At 38.6% G+C, this 25,741-nt stretch overlaps 1 protein-coding gene and 1 long non-coding RNA gene across 3 annotated transcripts; both read right to left on the reverse strand.

The window, feature by feature from the left end:
* Nucleotides 19,597–19,864, reverse strand: LOC107609780. Its single transcript, XR_002362303.1, has 2 exons — nt 19,800–19,864; nt 19,597–19,703 (listed from the first exon to the last, which is right to left on the reverse strand). It is a non-coding gene; the product is annotated as an uncharacterized LOC107609780 (long non-coding RNA).
* LOC107618857 (RING-H2 finger protein ATL47-like) lies at nt 23,887–25,217 on the reverse strand. Of its 2 annotated transcripts, XM_021122878.1 has the most exons (2): nt 24,210–25,212; nt 23,887–24,100 (listed from the first exon to the last, which is right to left on the reverse strand). In XM_021122878.1, the coding sequence occupies exons 1-2, from the start codon at nt 25,001–25,003 to the stop codon at nt 23,983–23,985; spliced, it is 912 nt and encodes a 303-aa protein (XP_020978537.1). In that variant the 5' UTR covers nt 25,004–25,212; the 3' UTR covers nt 23,887–23,982. The 2 variants fall into 2 exon arrangements, with proteins under 2 accessions (XP_020978537.1, XP_016176521.1); XM_016321035.2 differs by having other exon boundaries at nt 23,887–25,217.

Genomic DNA, 25,741 nt, shown 5'->3' on the forward strand with positions numbered 1-25,741 from the left:
GCTGTCAAGCAGATGATAGCCCTTAATCCGACTGTCCCATGGGTCATGGGTAAGAACACCACAATGCCTAAAGGAATCAAGCTGATGTATCTGAATGATGAGGCTCAGCTCTGGCACCAGATCCTGAGCAACTTTGTTATGCCGAGCACTCATGAGACGGAGCTGCCTGCCACTATGATCACCCTTCTCTGGTGTGTGATGGAGGGTAAGGACCTATACCTCCCACGATTCATCCGGCACTTTATGGCCAGGGTCCATGTCAGAGGCACCCTTCCTTTCCCTTACCTGGTTACCCAGCTAGGCCGTCGAGCTGACGTGCCTTGGGAGGATGCTGATGCGAAGCCGACTGCTGCCAACGGCAAGAAGATCACTCCTCACAGCAGGAAGTTTCTGGCTTTAGGCTACAGACCTCCATTCCTTACTGCTTCTGATGAGACAGCCACGCCTTCAGCTGCCCCTTCTTCTTCCACTGCTGCACCAGCCCCACCCACTACACATCCAACTACTCCTGAGCCTATTTACCATTTGGTGCATCGACTCTTTGCCCGCTTGGATCGTATGGAGCGTCGCAACAAGCAACGCTATGAGCACCTCAAGTTGATGATCCGATTCGGCGGCAACATCCCCTCCGAGCTTGACACCCCTTCTGATACATCTGAGGTGGAGGAGGACGATCACGAGGAGGAGACACGTACCCAGGCTGCACAGGCAGGACCAGAGCAAGCTGCACCACAGCAGGAGGTGCCACACCAGATCCAGGCCACAGATTCGGAGATTCCTATCCAGTCAGAGCCTCCACTGCAGCAGACAGATCCTCCTACTCTCATCCAGTCTGCAGATCCTCAGGCCACCACCGAGACTCCAGCAACCCATCCTTCCAGTGATGACACTCCTTCACACCCAGCTTGAGTGAGCATCGAGGACGATGCTTTATTTTAAGTGTGGGGAGGTCGCCATCCCTGACGTATTTTTTTTGGTGAACTACTACAGACTCTTTTTATCTTATTTTGCTTATTTTTCTCTATTTTTATCTTTATTTTTATTTTTATCTTTCAGTACTTATACATTGCTCTTTTGCTGTATTTTTACTTTATTTTCGCATTTTGCACTTTAGTTTATATGTTAGACATTTAGTTTAGTTTGCAATTCTAAACTTATTAGTTATAGAATATGTGGATTAATTAGTATAGTTTACCCTTTTAGCATATGATAGTTTGGTTTAAATTGAAAATAAAAAAGAAGTAAACTAGAGACTTTAACATAATAAAACAATCCACACACCTTGTATATATAGCATTACATGTTAGTTAGTTAACAACATTTCTTCAAGGAGGAACGCTAAAACTTTAAATCCATCCAAAAAAAATTTTTACATTGAGAATAATGGGAACTCTTAATTTCTACTTGCATGACATGTATAACTGATATATGATGTTTGAGCTAGAGAACACACAGCCTGTGAGTTTTGAGCTTAATTGTATGGTTACATTCAAACCATAATTTTTATTCCTTTGTGTTTCTCCCTTCTTTTTATTCTGATGTTCTTTGCTTTGTTTTAATCTATATGTCCAATATAGAATATAGATACATACTAAGAGATGATTGAGGCCATTGCTTGAAATATTTTCTCACTTATCCCAAATTAGCCTACCTTTTACATCACCCTTGTTAGCCCCCTTGAGCTTTTTAATCCCCTCTTATTCTATAAACCACATTACTAGCCTTAAGCAGAAAAACAAAATAAAAATCCCAAGTTGAATCCTTAGTTAGCTTAAGATAGAAATTGTATATTATTTAAGTGTAGAGAATTTTATGGGAACATGGGATGATAGAAACAAAGTAGGAATTTAAAAAAATCAATTATTTCAGAAATTTGGGAAGCATGCTCATGTAAAACCAAAACAATTGAACTCCCATGTGCATCAAAAAAAAAAAGAAGAAGAAAAAGAAGTTTATTTTCAGTATTTAAATAAGGGGATACAAAAATTTCCCAATTGCAAAATAAAAAGAATCAATGCACATGGGATAAAATTAAAGTTAATGCATGAGTTTGCAATACAAAGTGAGAAAATTTGGGCAAATAGGTTAAGAAACTTTGATTTATAAAATATGTATGTTAGGTGAGATCTTAGATTAACCAAGGATTCACTTGTTAGCTCACTTAGCCTTATACGTATACCCTCACCTTTACCTTGGTCTCACTACAACCTTGAAAAAGACCTCATGATTTTTGTATGCCTATATTCTATAATTGTTGATTGGTTAGATGAAGAACAAAGTTATAGAAAGTAAGGATAAAAAGAAGAATAGAGTGATTAACCCAATAAACACTGAGTGACTAGAGAGTAAACACAGAATCCAGTGAGGATTCAATAGCTCATCACCATATATCTCTGCTTAAATTGTTAATTGTCTTGCAAGTTTGAAAAATATTTTTACCCATCTCAATTGTAAAAGTGCTTTAACATTATCTAGGGTTTGGCTATGCATATATGATTCCTTGAGAATGTGAATTAATTTAACTACATGTAAGTTTCATATATACAAGTGAATAACAATTAGAATTGCATGATTCATTTAGGTAGTTGCATTTAGGATAGATTGCATTGCATGAGATTCCACCACTTTAACCTTACCTTACTCTTTATCTTGGACTTAGCATGAGGACATGCTATTGTTTAAGTGTGGGGAGGTTGATAAACCCATATTTTATGATATATATTGTGCTCAATTTAAGTGATTTATTCAACCCTTCACCCACTTATTCATGTAAATTGCATGGTTTTACTTTCCCTTCCTTATTATGTGATATATGTGAAAAACATATTTCCTATGCTTTAAAAATAATTATTTTAATTACCCTTTATTACCATTCGATGCCGTGATTTGTGTGATGAGTAGTTTCAGATCTTCTAAGGAAGGAATGACTTAAAGGATGGAAAGAAAACATACAAAAATGGAAGGAAAGCACAAAATTGAGTTTTTGAAGAAACTGGCATCGACGCGAACGCATGGACGACGCGGTCGCATGCCCAGCGCAAAAAGGCAGCGACGCGAACGCGTGATTGACGCGGACGCGCATCATGAGCAGAACACAGATGACGCGTACGCGTGACCGAAGCGAGCGCGTGACAAGGAAAACTCCAGATGACGCGACCGCGTGACCCACGCGGACGCGTGACAGACGCCACGCACCAGAAATTATAGAAAACGCTCCCAGCGATTTCTGAAACCCTTTTTGGCCCAGATCCAAGTCCAAAAGGCACAGATTAGAGGTTATAAAGTAGGGGAATGCATCCATTCATGAGAGGTCTTCTATTATTCACTTTTCATGAATTAGATGTAGTTCTTAGAGAGAGAGGTTCTCTCCTCTCTCTTAGGTTTTAGGATTAGAATTTCTTATTATTTCAATTTAGTATTCCGACTCTTTATCAGGTTCAATATTCCTTTTGCTTTATATTTCTCTTTTGCTTTCAGATCTTTTAAAGCTTTCTTTTAATTACTTTTGTTGCCAATTTGGCTTATGAACCATTCATGTTTAGATTTGATTTTCTATTTAATATAATTTGAGGTATTTCAGAATTATGATTGCTTTCCTTTAATTGTATAAATAATTTAGAATTTTCTCTTTTGGCTTTGGTTGATTAATTGGTAACTCATGAGTTATCAAACTCAACGTGATTGATAATTGTTGTCTTTGCTAATTGAATTGAACTTCAATAAATCTAGTCCTTTCTTAGGAATTGACTAGGACCTGAGGATCAAACTAATTGGTCCACTTGACCTTCCTTTGCTTTAGTAAAGACTAACTAAGTGGGATTCAAACTCAATTCTCATCACCATTGATAAGGATAACTAGGATAGGACTTTCGAATTCTCATACCTTGCCAAGAGTTTATTTTATAGTTATTTATTTATTTTATTTGTCATTTAAATTACTTGTTCCTTACTTTCAAAACCCCCAATTTACAAAATCCATAACCAATAATAAGAACACCTCCCTGCAGTTCCTTGAGAAGACAACCCGAGATTTAAATACTTTGGTTATCAATTTTAAAGGGGTTTGTTACTTGTGACAACCAAAACGTTTGTGAGAAAGGACTTTTGTTGGTTTAGAAGCTATACCTACAACGAGGGTTTATTCTACGAATTTCTAGGCCACGCAAAAGTTCTCTCTTCAGACCCCCTTGTAGTTACCAACAAGCCCCATCATATGCCTATGAACCACCTCCTCAACATAGCTTTGAACCACCATACTCACAAGCCAACCACAACCGTTCACCTCCATATGACCCTAACCCTTATCCACCCCAATCCCGATCCAATTACTTCCAAGAACCACCACTCCCATATGCACCATATCCATATCCGTCGAACCAAGAATCACAGGATCGTCTCAAGGACACAGTGAACCAATTTCATGTAATTAACCCTTCATCAATTGGAGCAAGCGATAAATCGATTAGTCCCCAGTACGAAGGAGACACTGGAAGCTCTAGTGGACAGTAAAAATCATGACTTTGTACTGGAACAAGTGGAGGAAGCCCAGATTATCGAAGAAGAAGAATTGGTTGAAGATTTAGGAGACGTTAAACCTCCATGGGAATCAAGAGTTGTGGAGAATTCCGCCCAGAAATTTGCAATTGATGCTAAGGAGGATAGTGCACAATCCCCAAGGCATGTATCTTATGAAGAACTGGACGGAACAAATCAAGAAGGAAGTTTCCTTGGTAACGATAATCATGAACTAAGCTCTCCTAATAATGAACTTGCATTCGCAATTGAATTCCTTGAGACTGAAGAATCTGCCCCAAGTGAATATGAAGATGATGTGGAGGTAGACTTCTCCCAACCTCCAACTTATGACTTAAGTGATGAGGAAGAAATTGAAGACTTTGATCAAGACGTGGTTGCAGTTGAAGAGGTCTGTCAGAAAATGGAAGAATTCACAGAGGACTACAAGGAAGTGGAGCTTGAAATACCACTGGAAACACCTCTCCCAAGGCCATTACCACCTAATACAAACTTCAAGTGGTTGAAATCCTTAGCCTTTATCTTTACCTTTCTACTTGAATATGGTTTGCTTGAAACCGATGGCCAGCTTAGAGCTCTTTGTGGCTTTAAGAGCAAGAGGGAGATGGTTGGTAATAACAGTTGGCACCTAAGGTTCAATAAGGTTCCACGCTTCAAATGGAAGTGCAAGGATTGGTATAGAGCTCGATTGAATGAATTTCGGAAGAAGTTTGGATATCTCAGTGGAAATTCAGGTTGTGTACCGCCCGGTTGGAATAATGAAGACAGAAGTGAAGACGGGTTCAAAAGCAAGGTTTGGGACCCTGGGATTTATTCTGACAACCAACACCCATGGAGCCTAAAAACATGCTTTAACTTGCTCAAAGGCTTTACGTGCCTAGTTTGGGACCCCGGAGGATATTGGAACTGCAAATGTTGGTGGAGATTTCTGGATGAATTCAAACACAAGCCACCATAATAGGAAGCTCTTCAAATATCCAACTTAAGGACTTTAACTAAAAGTACTAGGTGGGAGACAACCCACCATGGTATGATCCTTCCTTTAAAATTTTTAATTTTATTTTGTTTGTTTTTCATTTCATTTTATTTTATTTTATTTTATTTTCCCTAGTATCATTCATAACATTTGCATCCGCATCTGCATTTTGCATTGAAAAAAAAATCACACCACGCATGCACATGGGCCACGCGTGGGTGTCGATTCCAAATCGGCGTAACAATCCAACGCCTAGAAAGTTGGGCTGGAATCGTGCGGCTGGTATGCGTTAGGCACAATTTGGGCCATGCGTACGCGTCATTTTCATTAACACACACCACGTGTAAGCATGGGCGACGCGTACGCGTCACGTGAAAATTTTGCTCCCTCCAATTGAAACAGAGAGTTGCGCCAAAACGACACTGGATTTGTGTGTTTCGCACAAATTCTAGTTGACGCGCACGCGTACGCGTCATTTTCCTTATCCACCAGTCACACGTTCACGTCAATGACGCTTTCGCGTCGCTACACTTCCGCCTCAGCTACGCTTTCGCGTGATCCACGCGTCCGCGTGGATTTGAATCCACTTAACCCCCCGACGCGGAAACCCTAATTCCAGCGTCGCCCCTTTTCCCCTCCACATCCCCTCAGCGCTTCCTCTCCCTCCTCTCCTCCCATCAACCACCCAGCCATCACCACCACCCAAACCGTCGCGCCACCACCGACCCAGCCACCGCTCCCCCACCATCGCCAAACCACCCTCACCTCTCCCTCTTCTCTTCTCCTTTCTCTTCTTCCCCTCCCTCCCCTGTCCCCACCACGCCAAACCAGAACCCGCCGCCGCACCCCTTTTGCCGGCCACCACACCCAACGCCACCCCCCTCCTCGCCCCCTCCTTCTTCCTCTCCCTCTCCCTCTGTCAACCCCTGCCTCCACCAAGGACCATCACCGCGCCGCCGTGTCTCCCACCACACCACTACCCTCTCTCTGCGTTCAATTTCTGTTACTGCGCACACCAGATTCCACTGCGCTCCGATCCCATTCCCATTCCAGTTAGTTAGTTGCATATTTTTCAAATTCTGTTTCAAATTAGGATAGTTAGAGATGCCTATTCGTAGTGGATTTTAGGTGGTTAGGTAGCTAGGATGTGGTTAGTGGATTTAGGTCTGATAATTGCGCCGTTCTTGCTGCTTGCTTTATCTATTTCGCAATTCTGAAATTGCTGTGATGATGATGCTGCTCATATACTGTTCTTTACTGTTTAATGCTATTTTTACATTATTCAACCTGAATTGCATTCCTTGCTACAGATTGAGTTTGTTTATTATGAATTCATGTGAATTGCTATTTGTTACTCTTTTCTGCACCACTTTTAAAAGTCATATGAACTAAATTTATGCTGCTGTTATTTTCCGGGAACGTCCAATTTATAGCCGGAATGCTGCCCAATTTTTTCCGCAAATTGTTTCACTCAACTCCCATTCATGAATTGGTTTTGGCACTTTCAAGTTTTGCACTATTTGGTTTCAACCAAGCCAATTCATGGATGAATAGGCTAGAATTCTTCCTTTTTCTGGTTCCCTTGTTGATTAAATCGCATTATTGATGATTTTTTTTAATTTTGCACTTCCTTCATTTATATGATTTATCATCAATAAACTGCAATCTTTGCTTGAATGTGTAATGCTTGTTCTTCAAGTTTGTGCAATTTTTGTTAATTAGGAAATACAATACCATGCCACTTACTTTAACTTCATTTTCTTAACTCTTAACTGCATTAACTTTCTAACTTCTCTCTTAGTTTTCAACTAACTTCTTTCAATCCATTTCAAGGCATGATTATTGTTATTCCTGATAAACAAAAAATTCCGCATATCATAGATCTTGGACTGTGATTTTATTTTAATTCTTTGATTTTTGGCTTGCCTACAGTCCAAAATTTTACATCTATCTAACTCACTTCATGCTTATATTGCTATTATTCCTTTTTTCCCCTCTATGCTTATATTGCTAAAATTCTATTTGCTTACCTGTTTTGTTACTTTAGTTTAATAAACTGTATCCTGAAACCTCTGCTTTTCAAGATGTCTGACCCCAAAGGCAAAGGAAAAGCCAAAACAGGCACAGACAAAAGAAAAAGAGAAGAATCCTCTACTACTATTTTAGATATTCTCCATGATGATTCCTGGCGGGAGAAGAATTTTACTCCGCAGAAAAAGGCTGATCAGTTAGTGCCTGCCACAGACCCAGTCAAGTTTGCCAACCAACACTGCGAACTCAAGTATCCAGTTTTTGCAACTTCAAGGAACCTATATCTAGAAAAGACCTTCCGAATTCCAGCCGAATTACTAGAGTACACCACAGACCAAATCAAACAAAGAGGCTGGTACTTTCTGGAGAGGAACTTGACTGAGGTAAATGCATCCTGGGTCAGAGAATTTTACTACAACTACTTTAAGACGACCCTGGATGCCGTGCAGCTCAGAGGCAAACAAATTCTAGTTACTGAGGAGGCAATTGAAGACATCCTCCAACTCCAGCCTAAATCTGATCAGCCGGATGGTTACTAGAAGTCTGAAGAAGATATAAGGTTTATGAGATTTGATTGGGAAGTAGTGAAGCGCACTATAGCTATTGATCCTGCTGTCCCATGGGTTATGTGGAAGTCAACAGTGAACCCAAAAGGCATAAGAATTATCTACTTAAATGATGAGGCTCGGCTATGGCAGCAGATTCTGAGCAACTATGTGATGCCGAGCACTCACGAGACTGAGGTGTCAGCTGCCATGATTACTCTTATCTGGTGCATGATGTAGGGCAAGGACCTATACCTTCTCCGCTTTATCCGGTATTATATGGCCAGGATCCATGTCCGAGGCACTCTGCCCTTCCCCTACTTGATTACCCAGCTGGGCCGCCGAGCTGAGGTACCCTGGGAGCTTGCGGATGAAAAGCCACCAGCCGCAGATTGTAAGAAGATCATCCCACGTGGCAGGAAGTTCATGGCTCTGGGCTACATACCACTCTTTCTCCCTGCCTCCACTGATGCAGCTACATCTTCTGATGCCCCTTCAGCACCACCTGCACCACCTACACCTACAGCACCTTCACTTGCTCCCGAGCCTATTTACCACTTGGTGCACCGTCTTTTTGAGCGGCTAGACCAGATGGAGCGCCGCCACCAGCGGCAATATGAGAGGTCTGAGTGCCGCAACCAGCGGCGATATGAGCGGTCTGAGCGTCGCAGCAAGCGATGCTATGAGCATTTGAAGTTGATGATTCGATCGGGCCACGCTGACATCTCCTCCGAGCTTGACACACCATCAGAGACATCTGGAGAGGAGGATAATGAGCAGGAGGACGATGCATGAGCAGAGGCTGAGCAGGCAGGACCCGAGCAGGCTGCGCCACATCATGAGGAACCCCAGTAGATACAGCCAGCCGATCCACATATCCCTTTACAGATAGAGCCCTCGCTTCAGCAGGCAGATCCTCAGGCACCTATATAGACTGCAGCACCTCAGGCCACCATTGAGACACCAACAGAGCACCCTTCCGGAGATGCCACTTCTTCACACCCTACTTGATTGAGCATCGGGGACGATGCTATTATTTAAGTGTGGGGAGATCACCATCTCTGGCAAATTTTATTTTGGTGAACTACTTTCAGACTCTCTATCCTATTTTATTTCTTTTTCTGTATTTTTACTTTATTTTTATTTTATTTTATCTTATTCCCCCTTCAGTACTTGCACATTTTCTTTTACTGTATTTTCTGTCTATTCCTACTTTATTTCTACATTCTGCATTTTGCACTCTGTATTTATATATCTTAGATATTTAGCTTAATTAGCACTCTTAGCTTATTTAGTTGTGATATAGAAAATATAGATTATTTAGTTTAGTTTACCCTTTTAGCATATAATAATTTGGTTTAATTGAAAATAAAAGAGTAAACTAGAAATTTTAGTTTTTCAGAATCACAACAATCCACCCACCATATATATATATAGAGCAATAAATATTGGTAAATTGACAGCATTTTTCAAAGAAAATACTTATTTTTATAAGAGCCATTCAAAGATTCACATTGAGTTGAATGGAAACTCTTGATCTCTACTTGCATGATATACATAACTGATATATGGTTTTTGAGCCAAAGAACACACAACCCGTGAGTTTTTGAGCTTAATTGCATGGTTATATTTAACCATAGTTTTCATTCTTGTGTGTTTCGCCCTTCTTTTCTATGCTTACAATCTTTACTTTGTTTTAGTCTATATGTCCAATATAGAATGTATTTACATACTTGCATATGATTGAGGCCGTTACTTGTTTTAGCTCACTTATCCCAAATAAGCCTACCCTTTTATGTCACCCTTGTTAGCCCCCTTGAGCCTTTTAATCCCCTTCTGTTCTATAACCACATCACTAGCCTTAAGCAGAAAAACAAATTAAAAATTCCAAATTGAATCTTTGGTTAGCTTAAGATAGAGATTATGTATCAACTTAGTGTGGGAAAACTGTGGGAACTTGGGTTGATAGGAAGGTATTAACTCTATAAATCATTTGAAATTTGGGAGCATGCTCATGTGAAACCAAAATAATTAAAATACCATGTGCATTGATATGTTGTGTTTATGCTTCAAAAAAAATCCCTTTTTAATAAATAAATGAATAAGGGGACAAAATTACCCCAACAATGAGTTTAGTAAAGAAATCAATGCACATGGGGTAAAATAAAAAAGAATTTGATGCATGAGTATGTGATAAGAAAGTAAAAAAAAATTATGGGAAACTAAGAATAATCTTAATTGTATAGAGCATGTATATGTTAGGTGAGATCTTAGACTAATCAAGGATTCAATTTATAGCTCACTTAGCCTTATATATATGCCCTCACCTTTACCTTAGCCCCATTACAACCTTGAAAAAGACCTCATGATGTTTGCATGTGTACATTAGATATTTGTTGATTGGTTAGATGAAGAACAAGGTTTTAGAAAGCATGACTAGAGAAGACTAGAGTGATTAACCCCAAACACTGAGTAACTAGAGTGTATACACAAATCCAGTGAGGGTTTAATAGCTCATTCCCATATATCCATATTTAATCATTGATTGTCTTGCAAGTTTGTGAACTCCTTTAATTAACTCAACTCAATTGTGAATGTGTTTTAATATGATTTGGCCTTGGTTGTGTATATATGATTCCTTGAAAATATGAATCAATTTAACCACATATAAGCTTTATATATATAAGTGGATAATAATTAGAATTGCAGGATTCATTTAGGTAGCTTGCATTTAGAATAGATTGCATTGCATAAGATTCCACCATTCTACCTTCACTCTTTTCTCTTGGATTTAGCATGAGACATGCTAATGTTTAAGTGTGGGGAGGTTGATAAACCCCTATTTTATGATTCATCTTGTGCTCAATTGAGTATTTTTATCAATTCTTCACCCACTTATTCATATGAATTGCATGGTTTTACAACTCCTTCCTTATTATGTGATATATGTGAAAATATGTTTCCTATGCCTTAAAAATATTAATTTTAATTATCCGTTATTAATATTCGATATCGTGATCTGTGTGTTAAGTAATTTCAGGCTTCATAGGGCAGGAATAACTTAGAGGACAGAAAGGAAACATGCAAAAATGGAAGAAACGCACAAAATGGAGTTTTAAAGAAAATGGCAGCGACGCGCACGCATGGACGACGCGGACGCGCACTTGGCGCAGAGCACAAATGACGCGTACGCGTGACTGACGCGTACGCGTGGCAAGAAAAATCTCCAATGATGCGCACGCGTGACCCACACGCACACGTGACGGACGCCACGTGCAGAAAATTGCAGAAAATGCTCCCAGCGATTTCTAGGCCCTTTTTTGGCCCAAATCCAAGCTCAGAAACGTAGTATAGAGGCTGGAGAATGAGGGAATCAAGAAGAATCATTAATCATTTATTCAATAATACATAATTTTAGGTTTTTAGATGTAGTTTAGAGAGAGAGATGCTCTCCTCTCTCTTAGGTTTTAGAATTAGGATTTCTCTTAGAGTATGTTTACTTCTTCAAATTCCAGGTTCAATGTTCCTTTAATTTATGTTTCACTTCTACTTTTATTTATTTTATTACTTTAGTTTGTTTATTTTCCCAAATTGGTTTATGGATTCCTATGTTTAATTTGATTCAATACAATTCGAGATATTTCAGATTTATAATTGCTTTCTTCTATTTATTATATAAATAATTTAGATTTTTCCCTTTTGGCTTTGGTTGAGTAATTGGTGACACTTGAGTTATCAAACTCATCTGTTGATTGAAAATTGGAATTTACTGATTGATTTGGATCCCTCTAAAGCTAGTCTTTCCATAGGAGTTGACTAGGACTTGAGGAATCAAATTGATTAGTCCACTTGACTTTCCTTTATTTAGTAAGGGTTAACTAAGTGGGAGCAATAAACAATTTTCATCACCCTTGATAAGGATAACTAGGATGGGATTTCCAGTTTTCATACCTTGCCAAGAGTTTTTCTAATTAATAATTTATTTTCTTCCAATTAATCATTCTTTCATTCAAGAATTTTTATATAGAATAATATAAATCTCTTTTAATTTTCATTGCTTTAATTTACAATCATATGCTTATGCCCATTGCCCAAACTCTAAATTTCCCAGAAAACTCATAACCAATAATAAATACACCTCCCTGCAATTCCTTGAAAGACGACCCGAGGTTTAAATACTTCGGTTATAAATTTTATTGGGTTTTGTTACTTGTGACAACCAAACTTTTGTACGAAATAATTCTCTGTTGGTTTAGAAACTATACTTACAACGTGATTATTTTTATAAAAATTCTTTACTAGTAGAAATCCTGATCGTCAAGGACACACTTAAGTTTCATGCTTCTAGGACATAGAAGGATGAACTCTACGGCAATTGATCAGATGAATATGATGTTGAAAGTGGGCATCAAGACTTCACAAATTTATGCATCCTTTGTGCAGATAGCAGGGGCTGTGAAAATGTTCTATTTTTGAAGAGAGACATGTATAATCAAATTGACAAGCAATGGAGGATTATTGGTGGGGATGCAAATGTATGCCTTAAGTTGTTGCAATGTATGGAAGCAGAAAATCTAGGAATGTGTATTAGATACCTAACGGACAAGGAAGGTCGTCTGGTGGATTTGTTTTAGTCTAGCAAATGTAGTCAACTAGATTATGAAGCATTTGAGGATGTTTTAGCATTTGATGCCACATATCGCAAGAATAAGTACATATGTCCCTTGGTGGTTTTCTCGGGTGTTAATCATCACAATCAACCAATAGTGTTTTCTGCTACCCTTGTAGCAAATAAGACCGTGGAAACATATAAGTGGCTATTTCAGTAACTTTCAAAAGCCATGAAGGGCAAGGCCCCGGGATGTGTCATCACTGATGGTCACAAAGCCATGAAAAAAGGCAATTGAATAAGTTTCTCCGAAGTCGCATCATCGTCTGTGCGCATGACACTTATTCTAGAATGCAACCTCAAACATAAGCAATCTTGTGTTCACATATGAATTCAAGAAATGCATGTTATTTAACTATGAAGTTGTGGAGTTTGAAGAGCGATGGAACAATGTGGTTTCCGAGCTAGGCGTATAGGACAATCCTTGGGTGTGTGATCTTTATGCTAGAAGATGTATGTGGGAAACTGCACACATCCGTGGTCATTTATTTGGGGTCTTTCAAACCACCTCAAGGTGTGAGGGACTTCACTCTATGCTAGGCAAATTTGTGCATTTCTAGCACAACTTAAAAGACTTTGTTGAATAATTCTCTAGATGTATAAGTCAAATGAGGTCTCAGGAAGCATTGTTTGACTTACGATCGACTGTTGGTGAGATGGTACTACAGAGCCCTCTACGATTACTAGAAAGGTCTGCAGCAAGTGTTCTGACAAGAGAAATCTTTCTTCTTTTACGACAAATCCTTTCACGTGCTTACACGTTAAAGGTACGTCCGTGTACATTCACAGCATGTTCAAATATTTACACGTTGTCCCGGTCTGGAATTCGCCCCGAGAGTGGAGTGTTACACATTATCAGAATGGATCATTCTTCAAGTATTCGTGCATGAGGATAGAGACCCTCGAGATTCCTTGTGACCATATTATTTTAGTCTTAGTCCACCTTGATATCATTGAAATGCTTGCTAGTGTAGTGTTGGAGAGGTGATTGAAAGATGCCATTTCAAAAGTGAGGGCTTTCACAAAAAAGGGACCGTTTTGCTGGGATCCGATGGTTACCTGCCGTAACTGGATGTTGAACTATTTGTGCAGGGAGTTGTGTGTGCTTGCTTCTGCACGAGTGGATGATTTTGTTGACGTAACTGCGAAAGTGATAAATGAAATTTCGCACTTTAAAGGCAAGACACTATCTCCAACGGGGGAAGGAGTTGACCCTCGGTGTCTTCTACTCTCGAGGATTGCATAAGGGATCCTTAGGTTGTACATCATTGCAAGCAGCGTAAAGTTGGTATAGGTAGCCAGCCATAAGTCAAGGGTGTAAAGAGATGCGGAATTCGCCGTGCAGTTGGCTATAACCAGTTATCTTGTTCACAAAAGCAAACACAGGGGTAAGGTCAATTTTTTGGTGGTTCAGGCACCCAAAGGAGGGCGCAGAAGGTGGGTTATGAAGAGACTGATGACAATGAGTATGAAAATGTAATGGAAGAGGTTAGTGGAGATTAGTGTGTAGCTTTTGCCTGATAATTCATTAAAACTAACACTCTGTCGTTGATGTTGTGGCTTTGGTTCGTGTTACTTTGGCTTAGGTTGGTGAAGTAGATTGGATGAAAACTCATTGGAGCGGTCAGGATGCTAATGAGAAAGATGAAGATGACTCATGTGAGAAAGACCATTACCTGGATGTATCTTTGTCTAAGGCATAGGAGTTAAAGATTCATTTGTTGAAGCAATGTTGATTTAGCCTTGTTTAAGATGTGTTTTACTTTTCCATACTAAACTAATGAGTAAAGTGTAACGGGTGTTTCAATTGTGTTTTATTTTTATGGATTACATTAATGATTTAAATATGATGTGCATAATAGACCAGATAACCCAGTCACTAAGACTAATGAGTAAAGCATATTTGGTGTTTCAGTTGTGTTTTATTTTTGTGGACTAAAACTAATGATTTAAATGTGATGTGTACAATAGACCAGAAAACGCAAGTCACAAAAAGGTAGGCGAACATTTTGTTGCATCATAAATTCAAAGTTGAAATGCATAATTCAAAGCCATGACAAAGCACGGGATAGTTAGAGAGCATCCATATTCCCAATACCATTAATGTCCAAGGACACAGACAGATGGCAAGAAACCATAACAAAAGCATATATGGTGCACGAAATTGTGATCTCTGGTAATGGCTTCTTAGGCCAGATACTCTGATCTAGTTTTACAGTCTGTCACAACTTCGATACAACTAACCAGCAAGTGCACTGGGTCGTCCAAGTAATACCTTACGTGAGTAAGGGTCGAATCCCACGGAGATTGTTGGTATGAAGCAAGCTATGGTCACCTTGTAAATCTCAGTCAGGCAGATATAAAGTGATAATGGTGTTTTCGAATATTATATAATAAGATAGGGATAGAGGTACTTATGTAAATCATTGGTAGGAATTTCAGATAAGCGAATGGAGATGCTTTTCGTTCCTCTGAACCTCTGCTTTCCTGCTATCTTCATCCAATCAGTCTTACTCCTTTCCATGGCTGGCTTTATGCAAGGGCATCACCGTTGTCAGTGGCTACATCCCCTCCTCTCAGTGAATAATATGCTCACGCACCCTATCACGGCACGGCTATTCATCTGTCGGTTCCCGATCATGCTGGAATAGGATTCACCCTCCATTTGCGTCTGTCACTACGCCCAGCACTCGCGAGTTTGAAGCTCGCCACAGTCATTCAATCATTGAATCCTGCAGTTCTGCTGCATCAGAGAAACTAATTGAGGTTTCAGCTCAAAGTTGTTTGCTCCAATGGCAGGAATGGAGATGCTTCTTCCATGTAAATTGGAATTAGGTGCAGTAAAGTCACCAAGCATCCTCCTTTCATTATTACTATTTTCGGCTGCCATCTCCTCTGCCTATTCGAAAATTTCTGAAAGGTTATCTCTGGATTGTTGTATTTTAGCTTCTCTTAATTTTCTCTTCAGAGTCCTTTCAGGTTCTGGATCTGCTTCCACAAGAATGTTCTCATCCTTGCTCCTGCTCATATACAAGGAAGAATGGACCATGCTTGTTCTGGGCGTTCAGCGCCAGGATGCTCCCATTCTGGGCGTTCAGCGCCAGAACTATGCTCTGTTCTGGCGTTTGAACGCCAGACAGATGCTCCTCCAGCGACAGAACTATGCTCTGTTGGTTCTGAAAGACTTACCACCTTTTTTATGAATGACTTTTGCTTAACAGCTTCATCATCTCCCATCGATGCATCTAAGTAATACATCATGTCCTCCCTGAATGCAATGACCATGAGGTACCAATGTGCAGAGTCCTCTTTTATTGGGAGGCATGCTTGTGGGTAACAATGGGTGAGCATGAGGTAAGTGCATATTTTTCTAACGCATAATGCATGAAGCACAAGGAATAACAAAAGAAGTCAAGTATTTGCATAGTTAAGGGTTAGAGATGGCTTCATCCATGTTTTTGAATAGTCCGCCACCAGTTGCTTGATCGATTTTCCCTGACGAACATCTCTCTGTATGACGTGAATTTAGGTCAACATTTATAAACTAAGTACCATGAAAATACTTACATGCCAGGGGTCGATAACATAAAAAATAATGGAGGTAGACACCAAATGTTTGGCCTCTCCATGGCATCGTTATACTTAGTTAGCAGCATCGCAAACATGTGGAAGATATTATCCACTGGAAATGAGCCTACAGTGAGGCTCAAGGTGTCCTCCCTGGTGAGTACCAAATCACCAAATTTCATTAGCTCCTCCCTGCATTGAGACAGGTTTTTACGAGTCCATGCTAGGCTAATATGATATGCAAAGTTAAAGAACTTAAGGTGACATAACTTAAAAGTTGAAAAGAGCCTCACAGTAGGTTTTTTTGGAAGGATTGAACGCATAGCATGTGGCCCATCATTGTGGCTCTATCAAAGATTTTATAGTGGACAGATTCATGTGAAAAGTGTTGACATGTATCCCTAAATTTTTTATTCCGGTGGGGGGCTGTGGAGGAGAATTGTTCATGACACTACCAAATACCTTGACTATATTAATCCCGCCATTGTTGGGGACAGCGATATCACCAGGATAATTTCTTTTAATCCCATCCCCTTGGATGATACCAGTACCAATGGACAAACGGCTCTTTCCATGACCTCTAAGTGATCCATTTTTCAGGAAGTATTCGAGAAGGCTAACGGTTGCTTGGTAAAACATCATAGTTGGTCGTTCCAATTAGAGGTGGTGGACATGACTTTGCGAGTCCCATGTTCCCAGACAAAGTAACCGCGATAAGGACCGAAGAAAGGGAAGTCGAGGTGAACTGCAATCCTTTTGTGGTTCTCAAATTTGTAACTATTCCATGATGAACATCCAATGAAGCGATAGTCTTCCATGTGGTTCCATCGCTAATGCCTTGCGACGAACAATGGGGAGGCAAATGAAGAAGAATGTCCCTAAAGGTGCAAGGAATGTTTTTTTTTTTGTTGAAGATATGTGTGGTTCTTGTTTTCTGATGATTTATTTGAGCCTTGGAAAAACTATTGTTGGTACCATCCAAATCCAACAAGGATACAAAAAATACTGTATATATAAAAAATACGAGTAATGCTCTTTATGAAGCAAAACTGTAATCATGACCCAAATCATGTCTAAAAAACACATTGTGTTCTACTAAGGAAGCAACCACAGGCCTAGTAGAGTAGGCCTTGAATATGGGTGACATTTTAAATTGTAAACCAAGAAAAAACCTAGGTCATTAAATAACACATTCCATGATTTATAACAAATAAATAGTTCACTTAAAAAAAATAACATTTTTTCATCACAAAAAAATTTCTTATTTTTACTTAATGACTTCAAAAATTTTCTACCTTTTTGACAATATATAAAAATGATTAAAATATACAACTAAATTTGAGAAAAGACTTGGTTATTGTCAGCATACCTTTGATGGTGGTCTTCGTGACAACCCTTTGCGGTAACTAGATCTTCTGGAGTTACGTCCTTCATAGGATCTACCACCAGGATATGTGTCGTCGTCGTTAGGTATTATAATGGGAATAGAACCATTTGTCTTGAACAACTCCCTGTTCTTCGATCTATTATTGAATGGTCTTCTAGTTAGAGTTGTTGTTGCTGACATATTGGCATTCATGTCTGCGAGCTCATTTTTCGCAGTCGATATTCCCAAATGAGTTACCTTGTCCGTATTCCGAGAACCTACGAGCTTCACAGTGTTCTTCTCGCGACAAAGCAATGTCGAACACAACACATGGATGTTGACCTCCATCCTGGCATGCTGGTTTGAGATGACTCAACTTTCATGGCCAACGTATCCACGACGTTAGCAAGTGCCTTAATGGCAGCGATGAGCTCAGAGTTTCATGGAGCTTGAGTCTGCATTCATAATAGATTTCTGAGTTTTGTTCTTAGTATAACATCAAAAACATGACATGCGTGGATAAAATATTTACTTACATTATCTTATGGCTTTGTAAGGGTGGCTCCTCCGGGGATTTGCACACTCTCTTTGAGATGCAAAATGCTTTCTTGCCATGGAATTGCAAGCATTTCCATAGTCGTTTCTAGAGATGCTTGAGTTAACCTCCATCTGGGATAGATACATGATGTTTCTTCACAGCCTCTTTATAAAGGAAAAATATATTTTTAGTGCATCCCCAGTGACTTATATTTGTTTGAATTTAAAAGGAAAAATGAATTTTGTAAATGATGCCTTTTTTAAACCTCGGATAGGCCATCAGAGCAGCATTACCATTCCCATGTAAGCGGGACAGCAAATCCGGGTATATATGTAAGAAGTAAGTTACCGAAACTATGTTATTTGCCTGCACCATGTCGCTATTGTCAAAATCCATCCAGTCATAGTAGGTGACCAGAGGTTAATATCATCTATCGAAGAGGGGCAAACCAACTCATTTTGAGGTTTATTTATATTAATTATATCATGCGGCACTTTTTTTGTTCTAAGATACGTTACATTTCGCCAAAGTCAGATCTTAGCAAAATGTAACCTCATCACAAATGGGTTCAATATTTGTGTTAATATTGTCGTGACCAAGGTTTTGAAAACCGGACCAGTCATCAAATCGCTCTAGTCACTGGTTCACTGGTTCATTGGTCCAACCAGTCTAACCGGTGGTTCAACCGGAAAAAATGTTTTAGAATAGAATAATAAATAAATTATAAATAAACATCTTAAAATATAATTATAGTCTAATATAAATATTAAAATATATTCAAAATTTAAAATACTACATAAAATATCATCAACCAAATTCATATGATCTTATCAAAATACAAACTCAAAAAGTTATACCCCTGATTCAGATGTCTTCCCGGGTAATTAATGAGTATTGTGTATGCCAAATACTTTGGATACAAACAATTAACAAGAAGAACTATATATTTCAATTGTACAACTCAAAGATGGAAAATATGTTCCTATCATCAACAACACTTTAGAGATCCTTTTTCCCTAATGATGATTTCACTGGAAACTTGTTTTTGACCCACTCCATATAACCACCTCCCATGTCCTTCACATTCTTGTAGCCCTACAAATTCACATCAAACACAAAGTTATTTGTCTTTTCATCCATGGAAAGCCACATACACAACATGATAATATAACCCTATAATACACAAATAAGCATAGCCTCTGCTATATATTTGAGGTAGAGTGATAATAGCTTCTATATTATATAATGTGAGGGATGAACTACAACTACACTTACATCAGCAACAAGATCGATAGTTTCATACAAAGATCTCACTCAACTTTTGAAATCCTAAAATATAGACAAGAAAAAGTTGGAAAAAAACACAACAAACTTAAAATCCAAAGTGAGGAAGAAGATAAGAGTTACCGCAATGAGATGTTCTTCTTTGTTGCAAATAGATGAAACCCCTTTTAGAAAGTCTGGATTCTTCACCTTACCTACACCCCAAAATCAAAACTTGAATAATCTCAATTCATTGAAGTCCCACCATTGTTATGATGATGATAAGATTAAAGAAAGGAAAAGATTGTTACCTTTGGGTGTATCCAACATGTATGGAAGGTTAAAAAAAGCAGCAACATTCAGCAACAAGCATTTAAAGGGTGACACTAAATTAATCATCAACAACACCATATCTAAACTCAACAATCAGCATTCAGCAACTACAAAACACTGAAAATAAAAATACATTATAAAACACTAAAACAGCACACCAGTACATTATTGAACAGCAACACCATTCAACAAGGCAATGATGACACTAAATTAAACACTGAATTGAATTTCAGAAATTAAATAAAGCATTAGCAAGGCAGAAATTAAATAGAGCATTAGCGAGGCAGAAATTCAAAAGTTTAAAACAACAATAAATTAAATAGAGCATTAGCAAGGCAGAAGAAAAAGAACATTAGCAACACCATTCAGCAAGGCAGTGATGACACTAAATTAAACACTAAATTAAATTTTGGAAATTAAACTGAGCATTAGCAAGACAGAAGAAGAAGAACATTAGCAACATTAGAAAAATTATTTGAGCAAAAATTTCAGAAATTAAAAGGAAGAAGAAGAACCATGCATTCAGTAACTAGAGCCATCAGTAACTAGAGCAAAATTAAAAGGAAGAAGCAAAGCACGGCCACTCACCTTCGACGAAGACACAGACGGCAACCGACAAGAGAAGAGACAACGGTGACAGGTGAGACGACGGCAAACGGCAAGCTGCTCCAACCTCCAAGCCACGAAGAGATAAGCCAGTGGACGACGTGCCGAGCTACCTGGGTTCCGGACCTGGGGAAGAGGAAGAAGCAGAGGTGCCGAGAATGGAGAACTTGGGGACGACGGCGGCAAGGAACTTGAGGAAGAAGCGGCTAGGTTTTTGCTTCAAAGGGGGAGATTCACGAATGATGGGGGAAGGGGGGTTTCACGAATGGAATGGGCGAATGGCTTTAGGCTTCAGCTCCTTGCACATTTGGTTTTTCTTTTCTTTTTTTTTTTTAAGTTTTAGCACAAAACGGTGTCGTTTTCATATAACCGGCCAGTTATTGATCCTGTCCAACCGGCCAGTCCGGTCCAGTTTTCAGAACCATGGTTGTGACCAACACATTATGGCCACAGTTGCCAAAAACCATTAAAACCTCTACAGATTTAATCGTTTTGCCCATTGATGCTACACTTTAGCTCGTTCAACATCAATGCTATTTATTTTAAAAAAATACTTTGATGGAATTTAGTGTTGACTTATTTAAATTTTCTATGAAATAAGAACCACAAGCATTAGTTGATACGACTTACTCCAGCAAAACTATATATCAGCAAGGGAGACAAAAGCACTTCCACAAATCGATGATGCAGTGACAAATTTGTCTCTTTATGCAGTGGACCCTGAAGACACTACCATGACCAAGAATATATTTCATACGTATACGACGAAGAGTATTGAAAGTTTACAAACTCTAGCAAAATAATTGGCTAATTGTAATTCATTTTCGAAAAAATTTCATAATAAATACAGCCACCATTAGTACCTCCAATATTACCGGTACAAACCACAAAGAATATTACATAGTACATAATAATATCTAATTGCAATAACAGTTGCTAACTTTAAGTCATTTCTCATACCCGAATAAGCTTATTTAGCCCATGGACTTATATCATCTCACGAGAGCGAGTTGTGATTAAAGTCGAAGTGAAACCACCACAACCATTGCCATGGTAACGAGCTGAACTTCATCCTCATGGAAATGCACATTACCTTTTGGCCCAACAAAAAAAAATCACCCAATCAAGTAACAAAAAATTCTTTTACCTTACCTTTTCAAATTTTTAACCATTTGCCACTGTTGCATCTCCTGAAAATCCTATCAGCGCTATTGTTGTCCCACCAGCCTCCCATTGGATTTACAACAAGAACATTCATCCTTTTTATGTAAAATAAACATCCATCCATTTTGTATGTAAAATAAAATATAATAATGAATTTGCAACAAAAATAACCATTCCTTTTGTATGTAAAATGACCATCCACATGCAAATAAAACCTCCAATAAATACCTTATCGAAAATTTGTACCGGTTAAAGTTAACCCTCTTCTGAATAATGATCATGATGAGAAGAAATCGGCGAGTGCAAGAGAAATGTAAAGGAAGTTAAAGAAGACTTTGAGCTCGTTAGGCTGATGAACCAGCTTCTTATACCGAATTGTTCAGAGAAAAACGACGGAGATTGTGGCGGAAAGCCAACCAATGAAGAGAATCAAAGCCTTGGTATCATCATAGTAAATCACAGAGTATAATAGAATTGTGATCGCGAATGACTGAGAGTTAGCGCCGATGCAAATGTATAAGCACATTTGCCAGACCGCTGGTCTCACAACTCTTTTGGTGATGGAGAGCCAAATCATGAGGTAGCCGAATAGGTTGAGGATTGCATCGATGGCTAGAACCACCCAGGGTGAGGTTAGCTCATTGATGAGGCCAGAGAGGACACCGACGTTGCTGTCAAAGTCCTTGAAGAAGTTGAGGAGATTGAGGGTGGTTTGGTCGTATCCGAGGGTGCTTTTGATTTCGCTGGAGTAGAGGCCGAACATGTAGGTGGCTCTGGCGGCTACCATGATTAAGAAGGAGGCGAACACCAGGAACCAGCGGCCGGTGATGACATGAAGGCTGAGGCTCCTCGTGTCTGCCCATCCTTGAACTGTGGCCATGTCGGCGATGTGCACGGACAGCGGTTGAACGACGTTAGGGGGAATAATGGTATTATGATGCGTCGGAACGGCTGTTTTCGGCACCAATGGCGAGTTTTGGGCATGGTCCAGAAATTGGAATATTATGGTGAAATTGGAAGTAACCGTAAGTAGTGTAAATATGTTTAATTTCTAATCCTACTTTTTCAAATTTTAAAATTTGAAGTTAAATAATTAATTAAGAATCAAATTCTTAATTTTTAATTTGCATTCTTTTTTTAATCTATTATTCATATTATTTACAATCATCATTGTTTTTCTATATTTTTTTATCAGAATTTACATACATAAATCAATACAATTTGTATATATATTTTTCATAAGTTAGATTCAAAACCACATGAGATAGGCACATAAATCTCTCTTTCTTTTGCCATCAGTTATAATATAAACGATGGAGCGGGAATATGACTGAAAGATGGTATAGGTAATGAAAAGACTAAATCCAAGCAAGCTTTGTTAGCGGAACTCCCCTTGTAAGGTTTTGGAACTAAAGAAGTAAGGTATCGGTTGGATGACAAAGTCAAGCTGGGCTCGATCCCAGACTTAATAGCGGAATAGAGGTTAGCTCCCTCTATATAAGAAAGCCTTCCAAGTCCTAGTAATCCTGCTAAATGGTGATTTAACATAGATTCTACAACTTGGAATCAAGCCAATTTTAGAGCAGCTTTGTGATAATGAAATTAACCAGCAAAAAATATTAAGACTGCAAATACTAATGCACTAATTGCGGTGCAATAAAGTTGTAATTTACTAGTTATTTCAGATGCTCGCTAAATCTGAAAAAAATCGAAGATTATTTGTATTTAATATTTGTATTGATTAAATAATGATCAAAATTATAAAAACCTGCTGACCCTCTAGAATTTTTGGATGGAAAGAAAAATGTTCTCTCGGTAAAAGTTAAAATCAGCCTTTGTGTATATAATCAATTAAAAGAAAAAGTAAAATTAGAATAAGAAAGTGGTATCAACAAAACTAAAGTATGCTAGAAATTGGTATCAAACAGAATTCTTCTTCAAAGTTCCGAAATTAGATTAATAGTGCTTTCTTTGTTATTGGTTGTTGGGAATAAGACACCATTCCCCCTTGAGAAAATACCTTTGACAGAGAAATAAAATAGACACAATCACAACACAAGAATTTAACGTGGAAACTCCAATTACTGGAGAAAAACCACGGCCGTTGTCAAATGACAACCAGAGAATATCACTATGTGAAAATTGTTACAACACATAGACTTCTTTCTCTCACCGGCACCCCAGTACACCCACACTCTCTCAAAGCAAATATCTAACTACACCTCACAACACTCTCTAATAAAGAGTACAGAGGAAAAGAAAAATCAGATACAAGCTTAAAGTATTTCTGACTAGTGCAAAAACAAATGGAGAACTTAGCCTCATATTTATAGCCTAGGCCACCCACTCCATTTGCTATCCTGAGTAATGTGGGACTAATTCAACCAAATCCTAACATTGGTGACAAAGGAAAATCTGCATCTGCATTATTGGATCTATGATGATTATATTTGATCTTGTTGGACCATAGCCAAATCTTTGAAACTGAGAAGCTCTCACCTCTGGTTCTCTTCTTCCCTATCTTCTTTCCATCATCATTTTCTTCTTCTTGTTCTTCACCACCAACATGAAGAGACTGAGATGATAACACCACTTCCACTTTCAGATTCGATTCTCTAACCACATACTCATATGAACCCATTGAGTAGCATCTTCTCCCATCCAACCCTATACGACTACTACTACTACTACCCTCTTCTCTCTGAATCAATTCACTGTTCCTCAGTTTCCCAAGTCTTACACAAAACACCCTTTTCCTCCCACCACCACCTTCGTCTTCCTCTTCACTCCCTTCACCACCATTCTTATTCTCTTCCTCAACAACACGAAGCAACACTGGATTCTGATTCACGATAGAGCTAGAGAGATTTGCTCTACAGAGAGGACATGTAGAGTTTGAGAGAAGCCATGTGTCGAGGCAGTTCATGTGAAATGCGTGGCTGCAAATTGGAACCAACCTCAGCTTCTCATTCGCAGAGAATTCGCAGAGGCACACTGCACAATCGAATGGTTCTTTCATCCCCAACAATTCTTGGTAGTAGAACACTGGGAGAGCATCAATGGTGGATTGTTCTAGTCCGGAATCGTGCATTCGGAAGAGATGGTGAAGCTGTCTCTGAATCGCGCGGGAGCGCCTCGATGATTCTTGGAATCTGTTAGAGTTGTAGAGAGTAGACGGCGACAAGAACGACGACGACGATGATGATAGGATTTTGATGAAGAACCATAGAATCAAATGGACAAGGCCATAAGCGAAGAAGATAACTGCTAAGACTATTATAACTAACAGAATGAGTGGACTTATTCTGCTAATTACAGATGATGATGGCGGCATGTTATTATCATCATACGAATGAGATTGGAATGGAGATGGTGATGAGTACTTATTATTCAAATAGCTGATACCACGCATGTTGGAAGATTCGTATGTATATGAATGTTAAACTGATGATGATGATGATGTTGAACGGAACAAAGATTTTTGTGTTGTAGCATGGAATAAATCTTCTTAAAAGAGAAATGAATGAGACTGATCCGTCACTCATATATGTATGTGAAGAGAAAAGAAGTGCCTCTTTATGCACATTTTGTAGAAGGAAATTAAAGAAAATTTCTTTCGTGCTTCCTTTAATTTTTTTTCCCTTTTGAGTGCCTAAAAGAGGACGGTTGGTAACATACATGCAAAGTTGTTATCAATCATACTTCCACATAAAAAACTATGAGGAATGCTAGGGGTAGCAACTTTCGTGATTTATAACCATCAAATAGCCATCAATAATAGTTTTAGGCAACTACTCAAATGAAGATGCTAAAAACATCTTTTTATGAAGATTCTTGTGTTAAAAGTGTACTTTATTTGTTTAGCCACACTTTAAAAAAATTAACACTTTTGCAACACATCAAAATCAAACCATACATTTCATCATCTAATGGTAAAAAAGAAGTATCTTTATATGAAGACAATAATAAAATCTTCATGGTAGTATCCACCATAGTTTTAATGGTGTGAGATTGGTTTGAAATTTCATCCAATGACTCATTTTTCTTTGCTAATTATATGGTGATCAGAATTTAACAAAGTTGCTGGCACCTTAAACTTTTCCAAAAACTAATCATTAACTAATATACACAGATAAATATTTAGTATTTA

The sequence above is a fragment of the Arachis ipaensis genome, chromosome B01 (assembly GCF_000816755.2).
Source record: "Arachis ipaensis cultivar K30076 chromosome B01, Araip1.1, whole genome shotgun sequence".
Lineage (NCBI taxonomy): Eukaryota > Viridiplantae > Streptophyta > Magnoliopsida > Fabales > Fabaceae > Arachis > Arachis ipaensis.